Below are 22,931 nucleotides of genomic sequence, written 5' to 3'. Positions count from 1 at the left end.
TAGTTTTGAGTTGTAGATGTTTATAATTTCAAATTGCAGATATAATATTAGTTTATTTATTTATTTTTTTGATTTTTAATTATTTTCCAAATGGATCAGAGAGGGCTGACCATAGTGCTACATGAATTGCTTTTAGATAGTGAATCTGACACAGATCCCGGTACATGTGCGAAACATGCAATATTGGGTTGTGCTTTTTTAGAGGTGGTGTCACTTTCTTTGAAAAGTACCACCGTGAAAAAAAATAGATGGAAAGTGTACATATGAAATGTAAATAATGTAAATATCATATAACCAAATTATTTTTTTTTTCATTCATCCGCATGTAATCATCATATAGCCAAGAAGAACTTTTTTAGGGAGGTGTAGAGTAGCAGGCTAGCGTATGGCACACCCTGGGTAATGCTAAATCTGTTATAGTATTCGGAATTTAGTGTATAAGGTATTCTCCCACTTTCCTAGCGTGCCTTCATGGTGTAGTGGTCAACACGTTGGGCCTGTATTCCAGAGGTCCGTGGTTTGATTCCCGGCAAAGGTGTTGCTCATTTTTCATCATGCTTTTGCTTCCAAAAAAAAAAAAAAAAAAAAAAAAAATCCTAATGTCTCTACAATGGCGCCCAAACTAAAAGGGTGTTGGATGAGGTTTCTCCACACTCAGGATTTGACGATTGGGTTCCCTAAAAACTCCAGTCGCCCTTTAAAAAGGGGAATATATAAGGTATTTCTTCCACTTTTGTAGCATGCCTTCATGGTGTAGTGGTTCTGCACGCTGGGCTAGTATTCCAGAGGTCCGTGCTTCGATTCCCGGCAAAGACGTTACTAATTTTTCATCTCTCTTGCTTCCAAATAAATCCTAATGTCTCTACAAGTGTTTTTGAATTGTAGGCAAAATCTCTTACTCTTTTACGTGCTTCCCAGCAATGTTCGTTTGAGCAGTCTTTTCATTCAGTGTGCCTGCTTCGGGCACACCCACGGACTTAAAACGATAAGTGCTGTCTTCACAAAATTCTACCTGATTAGACTGCCTACCTTTTTTTTGGTCAAAATTCCAACTTTAAAAGGTAGTATACCGGAAAGGGTTAACTCGACATTTGGAACGTGTTTGGTGACCAGTCTCACGGGACATCTAGCAACTGTATGAGTTAATGCTGAGCTGAATAACAAATATATATACAAACAAATATATATATATAATACAAATTAATTTATTATAATGTAGTTGCAATGATATTGTTATGGTGACCAGTCTCATGGGACATCTGGCAACTGTATGAGTTAATGCTGTGCCGAATAACAAATATATATACAAACAAATATATATAGTACAAATTAATTTATTATAATGTAGTTGCGATGATATTGTTATGGTGACCAGTCTCACGGGACATCTGGCAACTGTATGAGTTAATGCTGTGCCGAATAACAAATATATATATACAAACAAATATATTTATTACAAATGAATTTATTATAATGTAGTAGTTGCAGTGGTAGTGTTACAAGCTATATGTAGAACGTCATTTGTGTATAATCTGAAAAATGAAACTTTGCTTTGATTTGAAACCACCTACATTTACAATTAGTTTCTAACCTTCACTGCCAGTGCTAGCATATGTACTCAGAACACAATTTCAGTTGAACCGGAGAACAAACAATGAGGCATTGTTTTTCCAATGCCAGCACCTGATTGGCTCTTCAACTGTAATGCCATATCATACACTAAGGTATGGACAGCAGCAAATGTGTTAATGTTTTCTCCTCTTTTGGACTTGGATGTACTCCTTATTTATATCATATAGTTTTCATTGTTTGAAGTCAATATATCTAAAATTGCTGAAAATTCAAATTTTACAGTCTGTTGTTGTTGATAAAATTTGAAGTCATTCAGTGTTCTCTGCTGGAAAAGTGCATGCTGGCTTGAAATTGAAAGGGTAAAAGTATATTTTAGGGTACCCCTTGGCGATTTTTGGCGGTACATGGATACCGAGTTTGTGCAATGCTTTGACTTTTTATTTTGGCCTGCGTAGTGGTGATTTTTGGCCCAAAAATTGCTGCTACGCAAGTAAAAAAATTGCACAAACTTGGTATCCATGTACACATCGACCTATTTTCACTTAAAAAAAAATCACCAAGTTGCACAAACTATGCTTTGCGTACTCCCTTGAGTTTCTCCATGTACACATCGATATATTTTAAACTAAAAAGTCAAAGGAGCACCCAATTCTAGAGGCAAACAAAAAATACATAATCTCAACTACATTTTAAACCAAACAGTAAAATAACACAAAAAAGGAAAAACCTGTTATGTAATTTAACACTACACAAAGCAAAAATCCCCTTACCTTATTTAGAAATTCGTTCATCTTCAGTCTATGGCACACAAAATTCCTTAACAGCATCCAAAAACTTCCTAAAATTATCTGAACTACAATCTATATATCGGCATCGCCACAGAAATTCACAAAAATAAGAGTAAAAAATATACTACGTAGTTCCGGACTATGGCTACTAAGTAAACTTTCATTTACACAATTAATTCACTCAATTAATGCACTTTTCCCCTTTTGTTCCAAATCATACAGAAACTTCAAATTAATCCTACTACATTCAGCCATTGTACCATCTAAACAATGAAACAAGCAATGTACTTCCTAAGCAACACACACCAAAAAAGCCCTTGCTAAACATCCCATGATTCAAAATTTCCCAGAATAATGCAAATGATTGCATCATGATAGGGTTTCCATAACATTCAACTACTCAAGTTAGCATAAATGATACAACAACTTGGCCATGGAAATGAAACAACAATTTCGCGATAATACAAGGGGTACCTTAAAGTCAACTCTAACAATTGAAAGTATGTGTTGAAAAGCCATTGAAATTGAAAGGCCATGTTTGTTCTGCATAATACTGAAATAAAGTTATGCTTTTAAGTAGAATGAAATCTGAAAAGCATTTAAAAACAAATATTATTCAAAAAGACAATCGGTATAATCTCTGTCACATTTTTTTTGTGTTGTCACTTGTTTGTTTTGTTTTGTATGTTTGTTGTTGATCTGCATCAAATATGTTGACACTGAAAAGGAAACTGCAAATGGAAAAAATAAAGACAGCACATATCATAAGAATCAAATAATTTATTTATTCACACAAATAACTTCATATTAAACATAGTAAATATGGTAATCAGGAGTGGTTACAACAGTAAGAAGAATAAATAAATATGATTATTTCTTAATAACAGCTGCTGACACTGATTTTTTTTTGACTTCATATTATTGCAGTTTTCTAAAAAGGTTGCTAATTTTTAAGTTCCAAAAAATTCTTCATGAAATTATTGTTTTTCCCATTTTGAATTTAATGTGACTAATATTGTAAATTATAATTAATAAATGCTATGTATTTCAGCCATTAAATAATAATTTGTTTTCTAGGAATTTTATCATGCAATGTTTCACTAAAAATGAAAATTTTTTATTTTGAAGTTTTTTGTTAATTTATCATGTTTTCTAAAATTTAATTAATTTTGTAAAAATATTCAAAAATTTCAATTTTTCAGAAATATCTAAAATTTAGGAAGTGTATATATGGCAGAAGCCTTTAATTGTACAGAGAAATCTAAACCAGCTAAAAGACAGACATCAAAGACATAGTCTTTATTAGGAAAAAGTATGTATATAAAGTACATAGGTATAGGATCCAGTTAAAGTAAAGCCCTTTTTGAAGTAGTGTAATAAAATGAGATGGACAATACTTTGAACATTTAAAACAGTCTCAATGTGTTTCTTTATTACATGCTTAAGAATTATAGAATTCTGATTCTATAATAGGACACCAGTTTCTGAGTGGTTAAGATTGCTGAATGCCAGTACTTCAACCGAAATTTGAATCAAGGCAAACACCCTGGCTGCATAATTGGTTTTCGTGGTTTCTTCTCAAGTGTAATGTGACTATGAGCCACTCCTCCACTGATGACATCCTTCCTCTTAAGCAGATAACCCTTGTGTACTTTATGATATTCAAAATAATCTGACCTGATCCAGTAATTGCTATATTTTAGGCAAACCATGCACTTTTATTGCAGATTTTATCATTGAAAACAAGAGAATTATGTATACATACACATGAATAAGTACAAAGTAAAAAACAGTTCAAAACCTAATCCAGGTGCACACTGATAGCAGTAAAAAGTGGTGGTAATAATGCAAGCAAATAAATAAATAAAAACTACATTTGAAAATCATCCTGTATTCAATTCAGAATAAGCCGCATGCAAAAGCCAAGAATAGAAGCACAGTGGCAAACTGCAAGAAATAGGGGGCAAAATATGCCAAAATCAGAAAGGAAATAGGAAAATTGCATCTTTTGCTGCATCATTATAGCAGGGTTGATACAATGAAAGAAGTAAATAAATAAGGTAGCCTGTTTGACACAAACACAAAGTTCAAAATTTAAAAATAATCGTTGAAAAACAATCAAAGTAATTTGTGTCGTTATCTGTCCAACAGGCCAAAATGAGCAGTGTAAAAATTTCAGACTTGTATACAAAACATAGACAAATTCAAAAAGATTATATTATTATTTTATTCTATATTGTAAGGTTTAGATATAAGTTATTATGAAAAACAGTAGTTCGGTGGTGAAATAATTTTTAGACTGACAACTGTATTTTAGCTAGCTGTTTTTTGATGAACATATGTGGAATTTCACTGTCTTTTAGTATTTTAATATATAAACTATGCTCTTTTGTAAATTCATTGCTGTTATTACAAATAGTTTTTATTCTTTTAGTTTGATTAATAATAGTTTTAGCAATAATTTTAATAATTTAAAACTGATTACCATATATTTAGGCATATAGCGAGCACTTTTAATAAGAAAAGTAAGATAAAAAATTTATGAATGTGTGTTATATGCCAGATATAAAAATGATAAATTTAAAAATAACAAAATGACGAGTATACAAAAGTTATATTTCTACATGTACCAAAATGCTGTTTTTTTATTTTATTATTATTATTATTATTATTATTTTTATAAAGACATGCCTTCTTTAGGATTTGATCTAATAATGTGTAGAGACAGGTTATTTTTAAGCCGGAGACATGAAAAATGAGCAATGTCCTCTCCGGGAATTGAATCACGGACCTTTGGAATGCACACCTAGTGTGCTGACCACTACACTATGACGGCATGCTAAGAAAATACCTTATAAATGACACTTGGAGATTTTCATTATTAGATAACATGAAAAGTTGATCATATGCATCTTCTGTTATATCTTTAGCCACTCATTGAATTCTGTTTCATCTTAACAATCGTAATTGTTACTCTAATCCATAGATAAATAGTCCATTCCATCTAGACTGTTAGTTATACTTCAATTTTTAAGTGTCTTTTGAATTATGTTGGGTGTATTCATGCCATGCTTTAATTATCTCTTTGCACTCTGATTCTGGATTGGCATGAGGCAATTGGCATCCTTTTGTAAATGCTTTTTCACTTTCTATCATCTATGTATTCCACTGTCATTTAAAATTTTCTTTGAATGGCTTATTTTTACGCACATCTAAACTCTGAACTAATGGCATTAATATTGCTGGAATAAGTGCGATGTCTGGGTTACACGTTTTCAATAATTTCTTTATATTCTTCATCTGAATATGTCTGAAACTAAAAGATTTTCTGGATTCTTTAAGGCAACATGACATTTTTGCCAAACATTTCTCATCTACAATTTCATACCGTTTTCGTCCAACTGTCTTTTCTTGTGAACATGAATGAAAGACCATTTGGGAAAATACATAACTGCATTGTCTTTCTTTCAAAAATAAGTGTGTGTTTTAATTTTGTACCTTCTGCTAAGAAGGAAAGAACTACAGTGAGGTGAGATTTTTCATGACCTGTTGTTTTTATGTGAACCATTTTTATTCTGTTCACATCTATCGTTTTATCTAATATCATATCAAACATTATTGGAGTTTCATCCGTATTTCGAATATATGACAGTAAATAATTTTTCTGCCTTCGTAGCTCAGTAACATACTTTTGGAAACCTATCAATTTTTTGTTCAAATCTTTATGATGTGATTAAAACCTTTTTTTTTCTCGTAGAACTAAATTATTTTATGCCATAAATTGACTACACCAACTCAAAGTTGTTTTTAAGTTTTCAATTTTATTTGCATTCTTTTATGCCTGCTTAAAGGCAAATGAACGTACGCTGTTTCTTGTAACAATAAATCCATTCTTGTGACTTTCTAAGACCCATTTTGCAGCACATTCTTCTAGGATAGGGCATTTCATTAGTCCTTTACACAAAGCACGTTTATTCTTTGGCATATTAATTATTGTGATTTCATTTTTGTTCCACTCTTGTGTGGAGCTTTCAGCGACACCAAACATCCTTGCTGCAGCACGATTTCTGTTTTCTTTTGCAAACTGAATGACATTACATTTGAAACCAGCACTGTGTTTCTTTCATTTGGCAGGAGCTGTATTTTCTACTAAAAGGAATGCTAGATCAACTGTATTTCAACTAAAGGAAATGTGATTTAATAAAGTTTCAAGTGTTCACTTCATGCTTTCAAATGACTGCAGAAAGAACTTTTAATTCTGCGAATTTGTAGGTGTCGAAAGTTCATACTTACCCCAAATTTTGTCCTACTTTTCTCAAACTTCCAGAAATACGTAAAATTAAAAAATGAAGCTTGAAATTATAAGTGCTTGTTATACACTGGAATATACAGTAATTGGAATTGTAATATCTCCAGAAAAATTGTTGCTAACAACATTATTATTAATCAAGCAAAAGAAAATAAAAATATATGCAATATCAGCAATGAATTTAAAAAAGAGCTGTTTATTAATTAAAATACTAAAATATAGCAAAATTACACTCAATTACATCAAGAAACAATTGGCTAAAATACAGTTATCAATGTAAAAATTATTTTCACCACTGTACTCCTGTTTTTCCTGATAAAGCTATACCTAAACTGTTATTGGTGGTCTTTTATCACAGTTGAATTAGGTATTGTTGTTTAAAATCTAATATTGCCTTTAATTTAGATTAGACTGTCTTATAGTTTTTTTTATCTCTTTTATTAACAAAATGGATTTACTTTAGCTTCCAGGTTTCATGAAAGCCTACTTGAGTGAGTTCTATATTCTGTAACATTTGACAGCTTCTTTCATTTTCTGACTTTATTCCCTTTTAGGTTACATATATAGTTTATGACATTTTTTCTATAGTCCTGTTTTGTAATCTCTACATTTGCTCACAGTTTACTAGTAACAGCCCTTACTACATCGCAATTTTAGTATTTATGTTATATATACTAAAATGTTTTTATCCTTAAAATAAATTTTTTTTCAATGAATTACAATTTTCAAAGAAATTATTTTTCTGTTATTAAGTAATACAACTTATATTCCCTTTGTTATACTAAGCACTGTAATTTTTTCCATGTGTTGAACTAAAGCAAATTAATACTTCATCTCAAAGTGGTGTATTTTTTAAGATAACAATCCAGATAATTCAATATTTTTTCTTTTTTCAAATCATTTTTTTTTTAATTCTACATATTTCATGTTACAATAGAAGTTTTTTCTAGGTATTTTTATTGATTTTAATCAGTTTGAAACTTGTAGTTTACCTAAATTCATTACTTCACACATTTTAAGCTTTGCTTGTATACATGATGTATATCTATCTATATATATATATGTGGGGATTTTAAACGATGAACAAATTAATTAACGAAAGACATTTTAATTACACAAACGATTATTACATAAATTTAACATTTAAGAGAATTAAACAAGTAATGATTCGTCAAAGTTCTTTTTGAACAGAAGCAGCATCTCTGCTCCCACGTCAATCATCTACCATCTCAAAATGGTAATTCCCCTAATTTTGCTTGGCGCTTTCGGAGCTATATGAATGAGAGAATGACGTCACGGCATCTGCTTCATAATCTGGTTTTCTTCATAGCTCCAAGCGATCGGCACTACATACATATACACTGGTGTGCAAAAATTAAGGACGAAGTCAAAAAATTAGCATATCAGCGATCGGCACTACATACATATACACTGGTGTGCAAAAATTAAGGACGAAGTCAAAAAATTAGCATATCAGCTGAACGAAGAGGCAGAGCGGACAGAAAGACCAATCAGGAGATTAAGTAAGGTGATGTACGGTAGCACATGCGCAGATATGCAGGTAGACATAATGGGGGAGTGTCTGAGTAGTATAAAGCATGTTGTCGGTGTAAGATCAGTATTTCTGGCAAAGAGATTGCACGCCGTATAGCAGTTAAAATCACACCGAGTTGCTGCCTCAGCGAGAAATGGCGAATAATCAATCTGTTAGACGACATCTGGATGCTTTTACCCAAAGTCGAATCATTGGGAAGTTGGAGGAAGGCCGCAGTGTGACAAGTGTGGCTGCAGAGTTCGGAATTGCTCACAGCATCGTTTCACGACTTTGGAGACAATTTCAAACTACAGGAACAGCTATCCGGGGGTTTAGTAGTGGTTGTCCTCGAGGAATCACACCCGCAGATGACCGGTATATTGCCTTACAGGCCAGAAGAAACAGGCGGCAGACAGCGGGAGAAATCGCTAGACACACGACACAGGTGACTGGACGACTGATATCGCGTTTTACCATGGCCAGAAGACTGCACGGTGGTGGTCTGTTTGCATGACGCCCTGTATGGTGTGTACCTCTACCGCCTGCCCATCGGAGAAGGCGTTCTCTGTGGTGCCGGGAACACCGGAATTGGAGAGACAATGAATGGGGACAAGTACTCTTTACAGATGAGAGTAGATTCAGTCTGAGTAGCGATTCTCATCGCATACTCATCTGGAGAGAGCGGGGAAGCCACAATCATCCCTCGAACATCATTGAAAGGGACAGGTATGGAGGTGGCGGTGTTCTCGTTTGGGAAGGCATCATGCTTGGTAGTCGTACAGACCTTCACATCTTCGATGCAGGTTCAGTCAACGGGACCCGTTATTGTAACGAAATTCTTCTTCCATATGTGCGTCTTTTTAGAGACGCTATGGGTCCGCAGTTCCTTTTCATGGACGACAATGCACCATGTCATCGCACAGTAGCTGCCGAGCAGCTCTTAGAGAGTGAGGATATTGAACATATGGATTGGCCGGCACGATCTTCGGATCTCAATCCCATCGAGCATGTATGGGATTTTCGGGGCAGACGCTTGGCAGCTCGTACCTCACCACCAGTAATGATTCCGGAGCTTCGATTGGCGCTGCAAGACGAATGGGCAGCAATGCCTCAACAACTCATTGACACCCTCATTCACAGCATGGTTAGATGCTGTGAAACCTGCCTAGCAGTCAGGAGAGATCATATCCCCTATTAAAGACCGGATGTTTCTTGCTGGACACCCATCACAGGGATGTTTCGGCCTTCAATCACATTGCGCTCCATGCTACTTTTTCAATAAAGCTTCTTTTTATCCCTATGATTTCTCTTTTAGTAAGTGTTGCTTACATTACTCATGTCCTTACATATTGGGGATCTTACGGTATTAAATATGTTGATTTGGAAAGCTTTTGTACAAAGTTATATTGAAAAAACCGTCTCGTCCTTAATTTTTGCACACCAGTGTATAATATACATATACAGTACAAAGTCTGAGTTCAGTACTTCAGTGATTCCGGATTTGGGATTTTTCTGGATATTAGATCATCAATTTAAATCTAATGAGATGGCATACAGAAATTATAACAATTAAAAATATGACATCATAATTTATGAAATAATAAGCATTTATGATCTAAAGGGTATCCAAATTTACAAAAAAAAAAAAAAAAAAAAAGGCTTAATATTTATTTGTTTACTTTATTAAACATTTCTTTCAATGCAAGTTGTTTAATTTGCTTTACTTTTTATGATAATACTTTCTCTTTAATTCTATAAACAGACATAAATTTTTGTTCAGATACAAAGTTCCACTGTTTAAGTCCTGTAATTGCTATGTTAACAATTTTGACTGACTTGCCAATCGAAACTTTTTCGTTTTTGATAACCTCTTTTTCACTTTGTTCACTATCGGTAGTGGTATTTTCTGGATCTAGAACCATACTACAGATTTCACCGTCTGTTAATTGATTGATGATTGGCACATTGTCATCGTAATGAAAAACTTCTGTTATATCAACTTCATTTATTGCGGCTTCTCCACATTTCTTTACAAAATCCATTAACTGGAAAATTTCACCTTTAGTTTATCCGAAAACCTTCAAATTCGCGATCTTCATCAACCTCACCATGAAATATGGTAGATCGCCATAATTATGCCAAGCAATTTTAAAGTATCTGGAGACACATCCTCCCACGATCTTGCGATGCTTCATACAGCAGATGTTATGCTAAAATATTGAATAGTTTGGCCATTGTTCAAGAAATTTAACACAGATTTTAAAAATGCTACTTTATATTTGCATTTCAGCGTGTGCACCATTCCAATATCCATAGGCTGAATGACGGATGGACAATTTGGAGGAAAGAATAATATGGATACATTATCTTTCAATAAAGCTTTAAGTGAAGTATGAGCCAAACAGTTGCCTACAATCAGGACTATTTTTGAGTCATGATGTAAACTAACCAAATTCAAATGTTGCCGAGCCTCTGGTATAAAGTGATTTTCAAACCAATCATTCATCAACACTTATGTCATCCATGCTCTTTTATTTGCATGATATATAAAGGGGAAAATCGTTACTCCTTTAATTGCTGGAGGTCATGTATGTTTTCCAATTACGAAAAGTTTGCACTTGTGCTTTCCTGCAGCATTTGCACACATTAAAATTGTTAGTCTCACTTTGGAATGTTTGACACCAGTTGGAGCCTTTTCTTTAGATTGCCATTGTACTTCGTGGTACATAGTGCGAGAAAAGACCAGTTTCATCAGCATCGTAAATTAGTCCTGGAGATAATGATTCACTGTTAATGAGTTTGCTGAATTCATCTGCAAATAGTTCAGCAGCTTCAGTATAAGCTGAAGCTTTTTCACCTGAAAATTTTAATTGCATTTTACCCCGGAGATTTTAAAATTTGGTTAACCAATCTGTCAAATATCTTCACTCAGTATTTAAGTTCATTTCTTCATGAAATATTTTGGCTTGAGCCACTAGCATTGGACCTGCCAATGGCATACCTTCACTGCAACACTGACCCATTCAATCATCACTTTGTCATGATCGTCACTTTTAGCATAACGAACAATTCATTACGAGTGGGGTGTCGGAACCCTCAGAAAGTTCCTTTTTCTTATATCATATACAGTTGACTTTCCAGTGCCGTACTCCTTACATAATTTTGAGATGGATATGTCTTTGTCCATTTTTTTCAGCAATTCCACTTTTTGTTTAATGAACATCAAAACATGCTTTCGTTTTGTAGATCCTTTGGCAGCTCCAGATTCAAAAACTCTTTTCGACATAATCAAAAGCTTTAATTTTTATAAAATTACTGTAATAATAACAGTCTGTGAAAAATAATAAGCTAGATCAAATTAGAAGTTTAAGGAGCAGCACAGTCTGCTACATTAACTGAAATTCCTTAAAATCAGTAAAGATAATTTTAGGCTAGCTCAAGAGTGTCCACTATATATTACTGGCAGCTAGTGCCAGAAAAGACCGTTTATTAAAAGATAATGTATCCATATCATAAGATTGGCGATGAAAGACAAGTTGTCCCGCTAAATTTAATCTCGCTTTGATCTTGTAATGAATTAAGCCTCCATTGTATTAGTGTGGTTATTTATTATACTTACGTATATTTCTTGCACATGCTTAAGACTAATCTGAGTTCTCCATCTGTGCAATTGTCTTGTCATCGAAAGCCAAATGTTGGAAAATATTAAATAATGATAGCTTCTACTAAGTCAGTTGCATGTGAAGTTGTAGTAAAGTAACTTTCTGTTTAATAACAAAACATAATTTTATTTTCAATATTTGCAAGTTCTGTTTTAATACCACTGTTTTGTGAGTTAAACACTGTTCCAGTCTGCACTAGCTAAATACTGACAAGAAAGGAGGTGTGGCTTATCAATAGCCAGCACTTAATGAGTGGATTAGAAATCATAATTTTTGCTTTCTTTTCAGGAGTTAAATTTCTGTCCCACCCACAGTGTTTTAGATAATTTTCACCATTGCACATTTGAATGCTATATGTAATTAATATGGTAGTGTCTTTTGTCTTTTGTCTTCTTAGAAAATATCTTAATTTAGATTAATTAACCCACTGAAGTGCTGTGTTCGCTGCATTGCTAAGACTGTCAGGACTGCTATTCCTTCTAATTGTCTTGGAGAACATTTAGTAATCCTGACTGGGATTATTAAATGTTCCCCAAGACAATTAGAAGGAATAGCAATCCTGACTGGGATGCTCATGTGTGCATAGGAGAAACAACAGAAATAAGAAGGGTTAACTTTACCCTTTATTTCTCACAGCGTACAGCTGCTCCCACACTTCGGGATACAGAGACCAGCACTTTTGATCTAAAACGTAGAAAATAAGAAATAAACGTAACTAAGTAAGAACTAAACTTAAATGCTTTACATAGACTGTTAATGTAAAGAATGGCCTTTTGACACTATGTATGTAGTAAGCAAAATGCAAATAACATCTTAGTATATCAGCAGGAAGCAAATTCTGGCCTTAAAGGCAGACATGAACAGACTAAAAGCACATGTGTGTTAAGGCAGCAAGAAGTCTCTCTTCTCTTGGTTAAAAGCCACTTCTTAAATACCTTTACAGTTTGCAACTCATTAAAATAAGATTCTTACTCACACTTATTCAGGCCCGAAATGGAAAATCGGAAAGAATAGCGAAATTTTAAAATAAACATTAGTAAAACTTGAAATCCTTTCAAGACTATACATTATTCTGAAATTAAACTTGTTCTGCTGACAGTTTTTCTTCTGAAATGCTATTGTGATGGATTTCAGGCTTTCATTTGAATTTAAAAAAATATTTTTTTTTTTTGGTCTTCAGGTGATATAACTGCTGGCAACATAGAACCATCTATCAAATGTGTAGAAAACCATAGTAATTTGGAGAAGTTGGTGAGTAACATATTTTAAACTATGTTAATTTTAAGAATTGTGCATTAAATCGAAACTCAAAATATTATATGTGCAATTATCTAATAACATATTGGTCTATATTTTGCCTTCATAATGATAGTTAAATATTATGTAAAGTATTCATTGTGGTGTTAAAAACCGAAGGGTTACTATAGCTATATTAAAATTTTATCCATTGCTTGTGAGAATAAATGGATTTTGATAAATCTTTAATTTCTCCTTTTGTTTCTGTGTGGAGTTAAGATAAGGGATTAAGGGAAATAGTTAAGAGCAGTAAATTCATACAAATAATTTTGTAGTGAGGTTATACTACTCACAAAGTCTTATCCAGCATTACTATGCTGAAAAATAACTTTACAACAAGGAAAAAACATGATGATGAGGCCAACGAGAGAATTTATATAATGTTTCTTAGATTAATCTTTGTTAATTATGGGAGACCATAAATATTTCGTACAAGTAATATATTTTATTTACCCAGCATTTACCTATTTTCCTGCTTGGTAAGACAATTTCATTGCTTTGTGTGTGTGCTTCCATTCTTCTGCAAGATGATACCAGTTGAAAACTTGTCTAGAAAGACTAGATGAGCTGTGATAATAATAGATGCATGTTGAATGGTATTGTCTGATTGAAAAAGTGAATAAAGGTCCTAAAACAATTGTTTGACACTGCTTGATATATTTTACTTGTTTTTCCAAGCTAGTCATCTTTTCTAGTCATTGCTGTATGCTGACCTTGGTTTAGTAAGCAACAAATATTTTCCATATCCTCCTTTACACTTTAGAGCATTATAATTTTCTGGTTACCTCACTCTGGGAGATTTACTTTCATTTGTTAACTGCTGGATGGAAGTAAACTACTTTCCGCTTATTAAAATCACTTCCATTCCGAGTATATTTGAGTTTATTGGAGAAGACTGATATTTTAAACCTGCTACCTTGCGGCAAAAGCAGGGATTATTAGAACCATTCAAAAACTTTTTATGAAACCACCATACCATACTCATACTCTAAGGGAAGATTTGCCGACCTCACCAGCAAATATCTTTATTTAAACAAAACATTTTACAAAACAAAACAAAATTACATCAATTACAATCTATTTTGATTACAAATAATACAATAGAAAGAATTCATACAATGCAATCCAACTTGAATTTACTTAAATTAATATTTATAAAATATACACAATAAAGTAATTTACAATAGATCACTTGTACTCTTATAACTTTTTTAACATAACATTTTCAGACTCAGTAATAATTTTCATAATTTCTATTATTCCTTTTTTAAATTTTTCAATTTGAAAAATTTTTACAGTATCATTTTCTGTATTCAAACATGGTAAGAACTTTAACTACTTATTTTTTAACAACTCACATAAAATTACATGCTCAACATCAGCTTCTTGTTCACCACATAGACACTTCAAATGTTTAATATTAAATCTACTATAATGTAATGGTACATGTGCATGGGCCAAAAACCCATTACCAATACACCTCTTTTTATTAATTTTTCTAAAGAATCTATAAGCGTACCTTCCTTTTGAATCTTTGTCCCAGAAATCCTGCCATATATCAATTATTCTGTTCTTTAATGCATTTTTAAAAGTTTCAATAGAGGTAGGAAGAAATCATCAATCGAACTCTTCAACGTAGCTTGTTTAGCACAAGTGTCAGCTAATTCATTTCCTTCGTGTCCAATATGACCTTTAATCCAATGAAGATTGATATTTCTTTTCTTCAAATTTTCAATCAAAAGTAAATGAGCATCAAAAACCAATTTAGTAAAAGATTTTCCAGAAACAATGGCAAGTAATGCACTTTGACTATCCGAAAATAAATCAACATCTTTTGTATCTTTCCCCAGTATCCATTCCAGAGATTTAAGAATGGCGAAGACTTCTGCCTGAAACACTGTTGAATTATCACTTAATCTAAACTTTTTAATAAATCCATTTAAATAAGCTACAAAAGAGCAACCCACTCTTTCATCTATCTTTGAACCATCAGTAAAAATTTCGTGTCCTTCATGAGTAGGGAACTTCTTATCCCAAAAATAATCAGTTAGTAATGCAGGATGAACTTTATTAACTATTTTATAGATCTCAATATTTGAAATATCCACTTGTAAATCAAAAACCTTATCAGATCTTCTGCCATACTTTAAAACAAATAAAATACAGTCTCTTTGAGCAATCAAATAGATTGGCTCACAACCACTTAAAGTAAACAAGCAAGCATTAGAAACTGTTCTGAAACACTTAGTAATACTTAACATCACAAGCATTTGAATTTGAATTAACAGATTGTTAACTCTAACATTATTTTTATACCATGCTGCATACGAATATAAAATCTTCCTTTCAATCCCTCTCTTATATTTTCTTTATATCGCTATTAAGACCTTTTATTGCATATAATTTATTCAAAATACTAGAGCACTGTATCTTGATCTTTTTCAAATGAGGAATGAAAGTAAGTTGATCATCAATTATAATGCTAAGATAATTTAATTCTCGAACACTCTTTAAAGAATACCCTTCAATATGTCCTCTTGGAAGAGTAATCATTTTACCTCTTTTAGCTATGCCCATGATAGCACATTTCTTATAATTAAATTTCAATTTAACTTGTTTTGACCAATTACTAATCAAATCCAGTATATGATCAATGTCAGCATCAATAGTATGTCTTCCACTTGCAGACACAATAATAATTATATCATCCGCATAAGCTTGTACTTTCACATTTTCCTTAAACAGCAATTCAAACATTGAATCACATAAAATATTCCATAATAAAGGTTCTGAATTAGAACGTTGAGGACAACCTCTGCCATAAAATCTTTTAATGCATAGATTACCATCTTGAAAAGAAACAGAACACTCGTAAAGATAATATTCAAATAACTTAAAAAGATTAAAAGGACAATTAAACCTTTTTAATTGAAACAAAACAAAAGGCCACCATACACTATTGAATGCACTCTTGACATCCAACATAACAAGTGCTGTATGAGTTTATTAGAGAAGTCAAACAAAACAAGAATCAGCATAATATTTGTAAATTTTGCAGAACTAGTTTTCGATGGGTTAACCTTCCAACACACGCGCTGGGCAGTTTTACATGAGCGTGCACGCGTCATATTTTTTACAACATCCGTTATTTTACCGTTTTTGGCACGAAAAACGACATAAATGAGTGAATATTGATAATAAATTTGTTAAGAAATAAAATATTAATCATTATTGAAAAATACAAATGATATCACATTCAAATATAAGTAAATTATTTTTAACTTCTTATGTTATTGAGACTGAAATGCAATGATGTATTTCATTATAGAAAATTTAAAATTTATTATTTAATAATTTTTATATTTTAAAATCGAAGCTAATTTTAATATTCATCAAAGGCAAATATAGACAAATGAAAAAGGAAAATACCTTGGTAGGAAAAAAAGTATGTTTAGCATTACTTACTTCTGCAAGGAAATTTACTTCTTACTGGTTACAAAAGCGCACTTTAACTTTAATATTTTTATTTATTTCTAAAAAGTAGAAATAAAAGAAAATAAGGAATGGAAATCACTATTGTTCTCCTATCCAAAGGTTTCCTTGTCTTCCTTTTCTTCATCAGATAATTCTTGAAGAATGCGAGCAAAATCAGCTGGTTGCGCATATTTTTGTGCCATGAAAACCGATATAAAATTTATAGGGCCAAATGTATTCAAATTAAATAATACACGGCAATTAATAACACAAAATTACAAAATATCGGAGAAAAAATATATTCCGAATTTTCACCCACGAGCACGCGCGGGTCATAATCTTTACGAAAATGCTGCCAAGTAGCACAAAAGCCCAGTAAAAAAGAAAAAAAGTCAAGTAACTTCCTATTGGCACATTCCATGATATGGGGAAGGGTAGAAAGGAGGAATAGAATTGACCTTCAGACGTCTCAGCTTCGATATGCGAAAAATGTACATTAAAAACGGATTTTGTCATAGATTTTGCCCATACGCCTTTGCTGGAAGGCTAACAGAACCATCTCCATCAGCTGCCTAAGTGCAAAAAAAAATATTCTAACCTATAGAGTTTATTAAGTTGCTGAGTTTAATAAATGTTGATTATGATAATGATATTAGTTTTAAACGTTTCAAGTAAAATAATAACTAGCAGTTAATTTATTAATTAATCCTAAAGTAGTAATAAAAAATCAATACTAAAATGAAACTATTTTTGTAATTTTTATATTTGTTTTAAAATTTTTTATAAATAAAAATTAATACTAAAATAAAGTTACAAAAATTAATACTAAAATTAAAGTTAAATTAATACTAAAATGAAACTATTTTTGCAATTTTTATATCTGTTTTAAAATTTTTTATAAAAATATTTTGATATGTCTAAAGAAAAATAATACTAAAGAAAAATAATGTCTAAAGAATAAAGAAATGTCTTCAAGAATCTGATACAATGCGTTTAGGGGAAATGGCACCTGCTACTGCATACCTTAACACTTTGACGTGCGCGATATTATTTTTATAATTTTTTTAACTAGAAACTGTAGAAATTGAATATTATGATCCTAGAGACAAATAATATATGAATTAAAAAAAAATCTACTCTTGCCCATTGTTCTGTGGGTTACCATTTTCCGCGCACGTTTCCAATAAATGATGAAATTTACGGATTTTAAAAAAATGTATGTAAGAATTGCAATATATATATATTTTACATTATTTTACAAAGTAAATCGTGAGAAAAAATTAAAAAATAAACATTTATGTAATTTTTCTATAGCAGTGAAAATATAAGTACCTACATAATAAGGACATTTGGATAAATGGATTAAAAAACTCAATAAAATAAAGATAAAAAAGAACTCAGTGATTTTTTTTTTTTAATTTCAAAGAACAAATTTTTTTTTTGCGACACTGTTCAAAGCATGTTTTGTCTCTTTGGTACATGCGTAGACCCACACTGCATGTTTCGCACTTACATCTTGTTGTATGAGGTTTCTTCCTTGTGCTACAAAATGTACATTGCCTGGATTTAAATTTCACTTGTATATGTACAGCGTTATTTAGTTTCTTTTCATCTGGCACATGAAATTTGTGGTTTTTTATGTTAATGGGGGGGGGGCGCTTGGTCTTTTTGGCTTTGTACGGATCATTCGTTTCTCATTCATACTTATTTTATTCATATTTCGTCCCAAAATATTCAGAAAATATTTTAAATTTAAATAAAACTTTTATGCAATTTCTATTTTTAATTATAGGAAAGTTTATTTACATTAAATTTAAACCACAGGAAATAATTTATAAAATCACAATACTAGCTTGGGGAGCAAGTGTGTTGATGTCAGAGAAAAGTATTTAGAAAAGAAAGACCTTTTGACTGGACAGGTGCATGTCTTGTTTAGTAATAAAATAACTCTGGTTTCAAAGCCCTTTATCTATATCCGTGTAAAAATCAACATTCCTATTTGAAAAGCAAGTGAACGCCATTGAGAAGCAAACGGCAGTGGTTTCAAGGCACGAGCACCGAGTCTCTAGAGGATTGTAAGCATTGTGACACAGTGGTCGTGCCCTGAAACCACACAGCAAATGCCATACATATAGAGGGTTTTTTTATATATGCAGTTTAATTACTGCAATTTTTTATTGTTTATGATAGAAATTATGATGTGCGATGATTAACTTTTGAAATTTAAATTTGTTTATATTAATAAAAGGAAGTTATTTTGTCTCATCGAAAACGAATTTTAAAAGGTATCCGATCTGAAGTATTAATACCTAAAATATATATGATTCTACAGTCATTATGTGTTATTTAGATGTAAAAGATCAGTAATCAATTCATTTTCACTCAAAAATTTCGGAAAAAAGAGGAGAAAAAAAATTCGGAAAATGGTGGTTTCAGGGCGTGACCACCGTGCGTCAAAGGGTTAAGGGGGAGGAAGGAAAAAATTGCAAAATCTCATTCATTTTAAGTGGTTGCTTGAACGAAAGCCTGTATCTGGCATTTCAGCCTTCAAATGATTAATTTATGGTAATGTTTAGAAGCATTTCACAAACTTTTACATCTCTCTATGCATATAATGTGTCTATTCCAAAGGGATGATTTTGAATGTGGAAACCTTAAAAGAGTGGTTCTCAACCTTTTGACGCATACCGTCTAAACAAAAATTGAAAAATATCAGTACCACTACTACATTTTACAATGAGTATTTTTCAGTTTCTCAATAGAAATATTAAAAAAAAAAATATATTGTCATTTGCACAATTTTTGGCTATTTGTATTAAATATGCACACATTAAAAAAATATTAGATTGAAAATTGGTTATCATTTTTGCTATCAAAATTTAAGTTACTACATACTTTAATTCTAAAATTTAATATGAAATTTATTTAAGAGAGATCAATTTCTTTATCTCGGGTCTTATTTCACTTTAATTGTAAATAAGAATTCACTTTTAATTTTGTTCTGCAATTATTTTTTAAATATAATATGGAAGAAAATGCTTGTTCACACTAATAGGTTGTGCAAAAAGCAATAAAAAATTAATCGTTTTATTTGAAATGCTTTTAAATTCTTTTTTCTCCCCTCGGTTCAGCTGAAATTTAACAAGTGTGTTACTTTTGAAAGCTTAAGTTTGATCACAGGAAATTTCTTTCAATTGTTCTTTTTCTTCACAAGATAAAATTTCATCGATTTCTAATCCAATTTTCTTTTTCATAATCCTTGGGAAAATAAGTGTTGAAATTATTTATCAATGAAAAACAATGCTTTTTTTAATGTCTGATGCTAGATCTTTTATTTGAAAATTATTTTCAGTTAGAAAGCTTTCCAAAACTGGTAAGAAGCTTAAAATATTATTATCCAATTCTTTGATTATTAATTCGAGTTTTATTATTATTGCATTTATTTTATCTCTAGTGGTAAACAAATTAACACTTTGTCCTTTTAATTTCATTCATTTAACTTTCCAAAAATATCAACTAAATATGCTAAACGCACCAACCATAATTCACCAAATACATATTTTTGCAATTCAAATTTTGAATCACGGGAAAATTTGAATTGCTGATCATAGTTCAAAAAGACGATTTACTTTGCCCCTGGATAACCACCTTACTTCAGAATATAACAAAAGTATTTCATGTTCCCTGCCCATCTCTTGTATAAAATCATAAATATTCTTGAATTTAAAGCTCGGCTTTTAATAAAATTTTCTAATTTCACAGCTTGATTAAAAAATTTCTCGGATTGCTTTGGCTACTAAAGCTTCATGATGAATGGAGCAGTGAGTAAATTTGGTTTCAGGTGCGACTTTTTTTTTTTTTTTCTTTTTTGAGAAATAAAACCAAATGTTTTCCTGTTAAAGCACGAACTCCGTTACTGCATACGACAATGCACTTGTTACAAGAAATATTCTTAGACATAAAGTTGTGAATTACTCTGAAAATTTTATCAGTTGCTCTATCATGAAGAGATTCACAAAATAAATACTGTTCGGCAGTTTGTTTATATTTTTCAAAAGATGTGTAAACTAATAATTAAACAAAGTTTGTTATATCAGTACTTTCATCCAACTGCAAAGCAGAATTCTCACTTTGTTTTATTTTTTGAGTAAGTGTCTCTTTTATGGAACTTGCCATTTCATGAATTCGTCGATTTGCTGTATCATTTGGTAATGGAATATTATCAGCTGCTTTTTCATTGAATAATGTTAAAACGATATCTTTAGCTGCTGATAATAAAAGGTTTTCTTTAATAGTGTAAGCCTACCCAGTCTTGGCAATCAGAGTTCGTAGCGGTCCTTATAAGTGCTTATAAGTCCTTATATTTGAAAATAAAATATAAAGGCCCTTATAGGTGCTTACTTTTTCTTTAAAGCCCTTATTTTTTTGTTTTTAGTGCTTATTTTTTGCTTTTAGTGCTTTTTTTTTAATGAACGCGCTATTTTTACCCGTACCAAAGCCGAAACTAAATAAACAACTTTTCTTCCTAATATGGAATGTCAGATGGTGAATCATACTCCCGGAAATAGCTTTTTCCCCTATCTCTGCATTAACATAACCTTTGGTGTGCACAAAGAGTACAGACAGGTGCCCGTCGTTCTATTGGTCAAAGAATTGTGAATGCAGTAGAAAATTCTGGTACATTCGGCATTCTTTTCTCCCACCCAAATACTACACACGTCTGAATTTCTATCAAGATCTTAATAATTTGCATACTCGTTCCGCTTGGTCAGTTCATATTCGTGTTTATTATGATCATTATGCTTATATTATGAGCATATGTATGAATGTTTATAATAACATAGTTGCAGTAACTGCTGAAGTATAGTAAACTTCCAAAAATGGTTGTGTTTTAACACAGATTAGCTTTCTAAAGAATAATATTCGGAATGGCTTAAATAAAGGGAAAGTCATCGAATAGTCAAAATAATTTAATTTTTTGGCCAATATATTACACAGTACGAAGATTGGGAGGTTCTCCTCTTTCTCCACAAAATCTCGAATATTGAGACTGTTACAGTTCGCTGCAAAACAAGCCACGGACCTTTTTTTCTTTTTTTTGGTCACTTTCCAATCTGGATTGAATAGGACTAAAAGTTCTGCAGTCTACCAACCCAAGCGAAGAATGATTATATTCCAGAAATTGAACGCCGTCTGTTGAAAATTAGAATGAAAACCACCCCAGTTATTTAGTTCTTTATTCTCCCAATACCGGCAGCTGTTGATTCCGATTGCGTAATATCACGTAGGGAAGAATTACGGCACACGTATTGCACAATAACGTTTGCGATATCTTGCAGAGATAATTAATTTTGATGTTCTGTCTGAGATTTGTTTATGAACACTTAAAAGAGTTTTACTGTGCTTGCTAAGCAGAATATTTTTCAGTTCCATTGGTTTATTTTTATATGATGCATATATAAAAATGTCAAAAGCATTTATTTAGCGGAGAAATCTAAAGAGCGGCTACAGTCTACCCCCCTTCCACTCCTCTTTTTCAAGTTACGCTCGACTGTCTGAATATTCGCAAATTTCCAAGTATGCGGGTTAGTTAAGCTTTTACTGTTAAAGGATGACTGCATGAAGCAAATTTCTGTCTTCTGATTTCAGAAATGTTCCTCTATTTTACTTAAATTACTTTGCTTGCAATATCTGTTAAGGGAAAACTGATATACATTGAAAATTTAGAAAATGTTAAGAATTTAGATTTAAATTATTTAAATATCAATATGAGTGGGAAAATGAATTGTATTTATTATTTGGTTCCAAGCAAATACAATAAATATTCCTTATTATTATTTATTTTCTCTATTTTGAACTGAAATTTCATCATTAAATCTTGTAATATAGTTTAGTTCTGCATAGTTTTTTTTTCCTCTCGTTGTAAACTAGTTCTGTAAATTGGACTGTTATTTAAAATTTAAAGAAAAAAAGTAATTATTTTCCATGGTTGAGGTAATGCTTATTCTCTCTTAATAAATACTCCATTTCTCATTATTTTAAATTACAAGTCTAATTTTTAAGGTTATGCAGTTGTGTATAATGTAATTAGACAAGTGCTTATATTTTTCTTAAAATGTGCTTAAAAAGTGCTTATAGGTGCTTATTTTTTAAACTAAAATGTGGCTATGAACCCTGGCAATGCTTACTAAAAAAATGATTGTAATTGAAATGGTGGCAACAGAAAGTGTAGACATGCTAAAAATTGATCAACTATAATCACATAAATTTATGAATGTTAGGGAAAAAAAAAAGCT

At 31.7% G+C, this 22,931-nt stretch overlaps 1 protein-coding gene across 1 annotated transcript in view; it reads left to right on the top strand.

Moving 5' to 3' along the window:
• Positions 1 to 22,931, top strand: part of pps (protein partner of snf) — a 176,053-nt gene that overhangs the window by 20,028 nt on the left and 133,094 nt on the right. Inside the window, exon 3 of the mRNA XM_085807651.1 lies at positions 13,046 to 13,116. Within this exon, the coding sequence (XP_085663777.1) occupies positions 13,046 to 13,116 (71 nt within the window). The remainder of the gene's footprint in view (positions 1 to 13,045; positions 13,117 to 22,931) is intronic.

This window comes from Stegodyphus dumicola, chromosome X1 (genome assembly GCF_044657685.1).
Source record: "Stegodyphus dumicola isolate Sdum_Otavi_A_Nest chromosome X1, ASM4465768v1".
In the NCBI taxonomy this organism is placed as follows: Eukaryota; Metazoa; Arthropoda; class Arachnida; order Araneae; family Eresidae; genus Stegodyphus; species Stegodyphus dumicola.
This window is presented reverse-complemented; position numbering and strand designations above follow the sequence as displayed.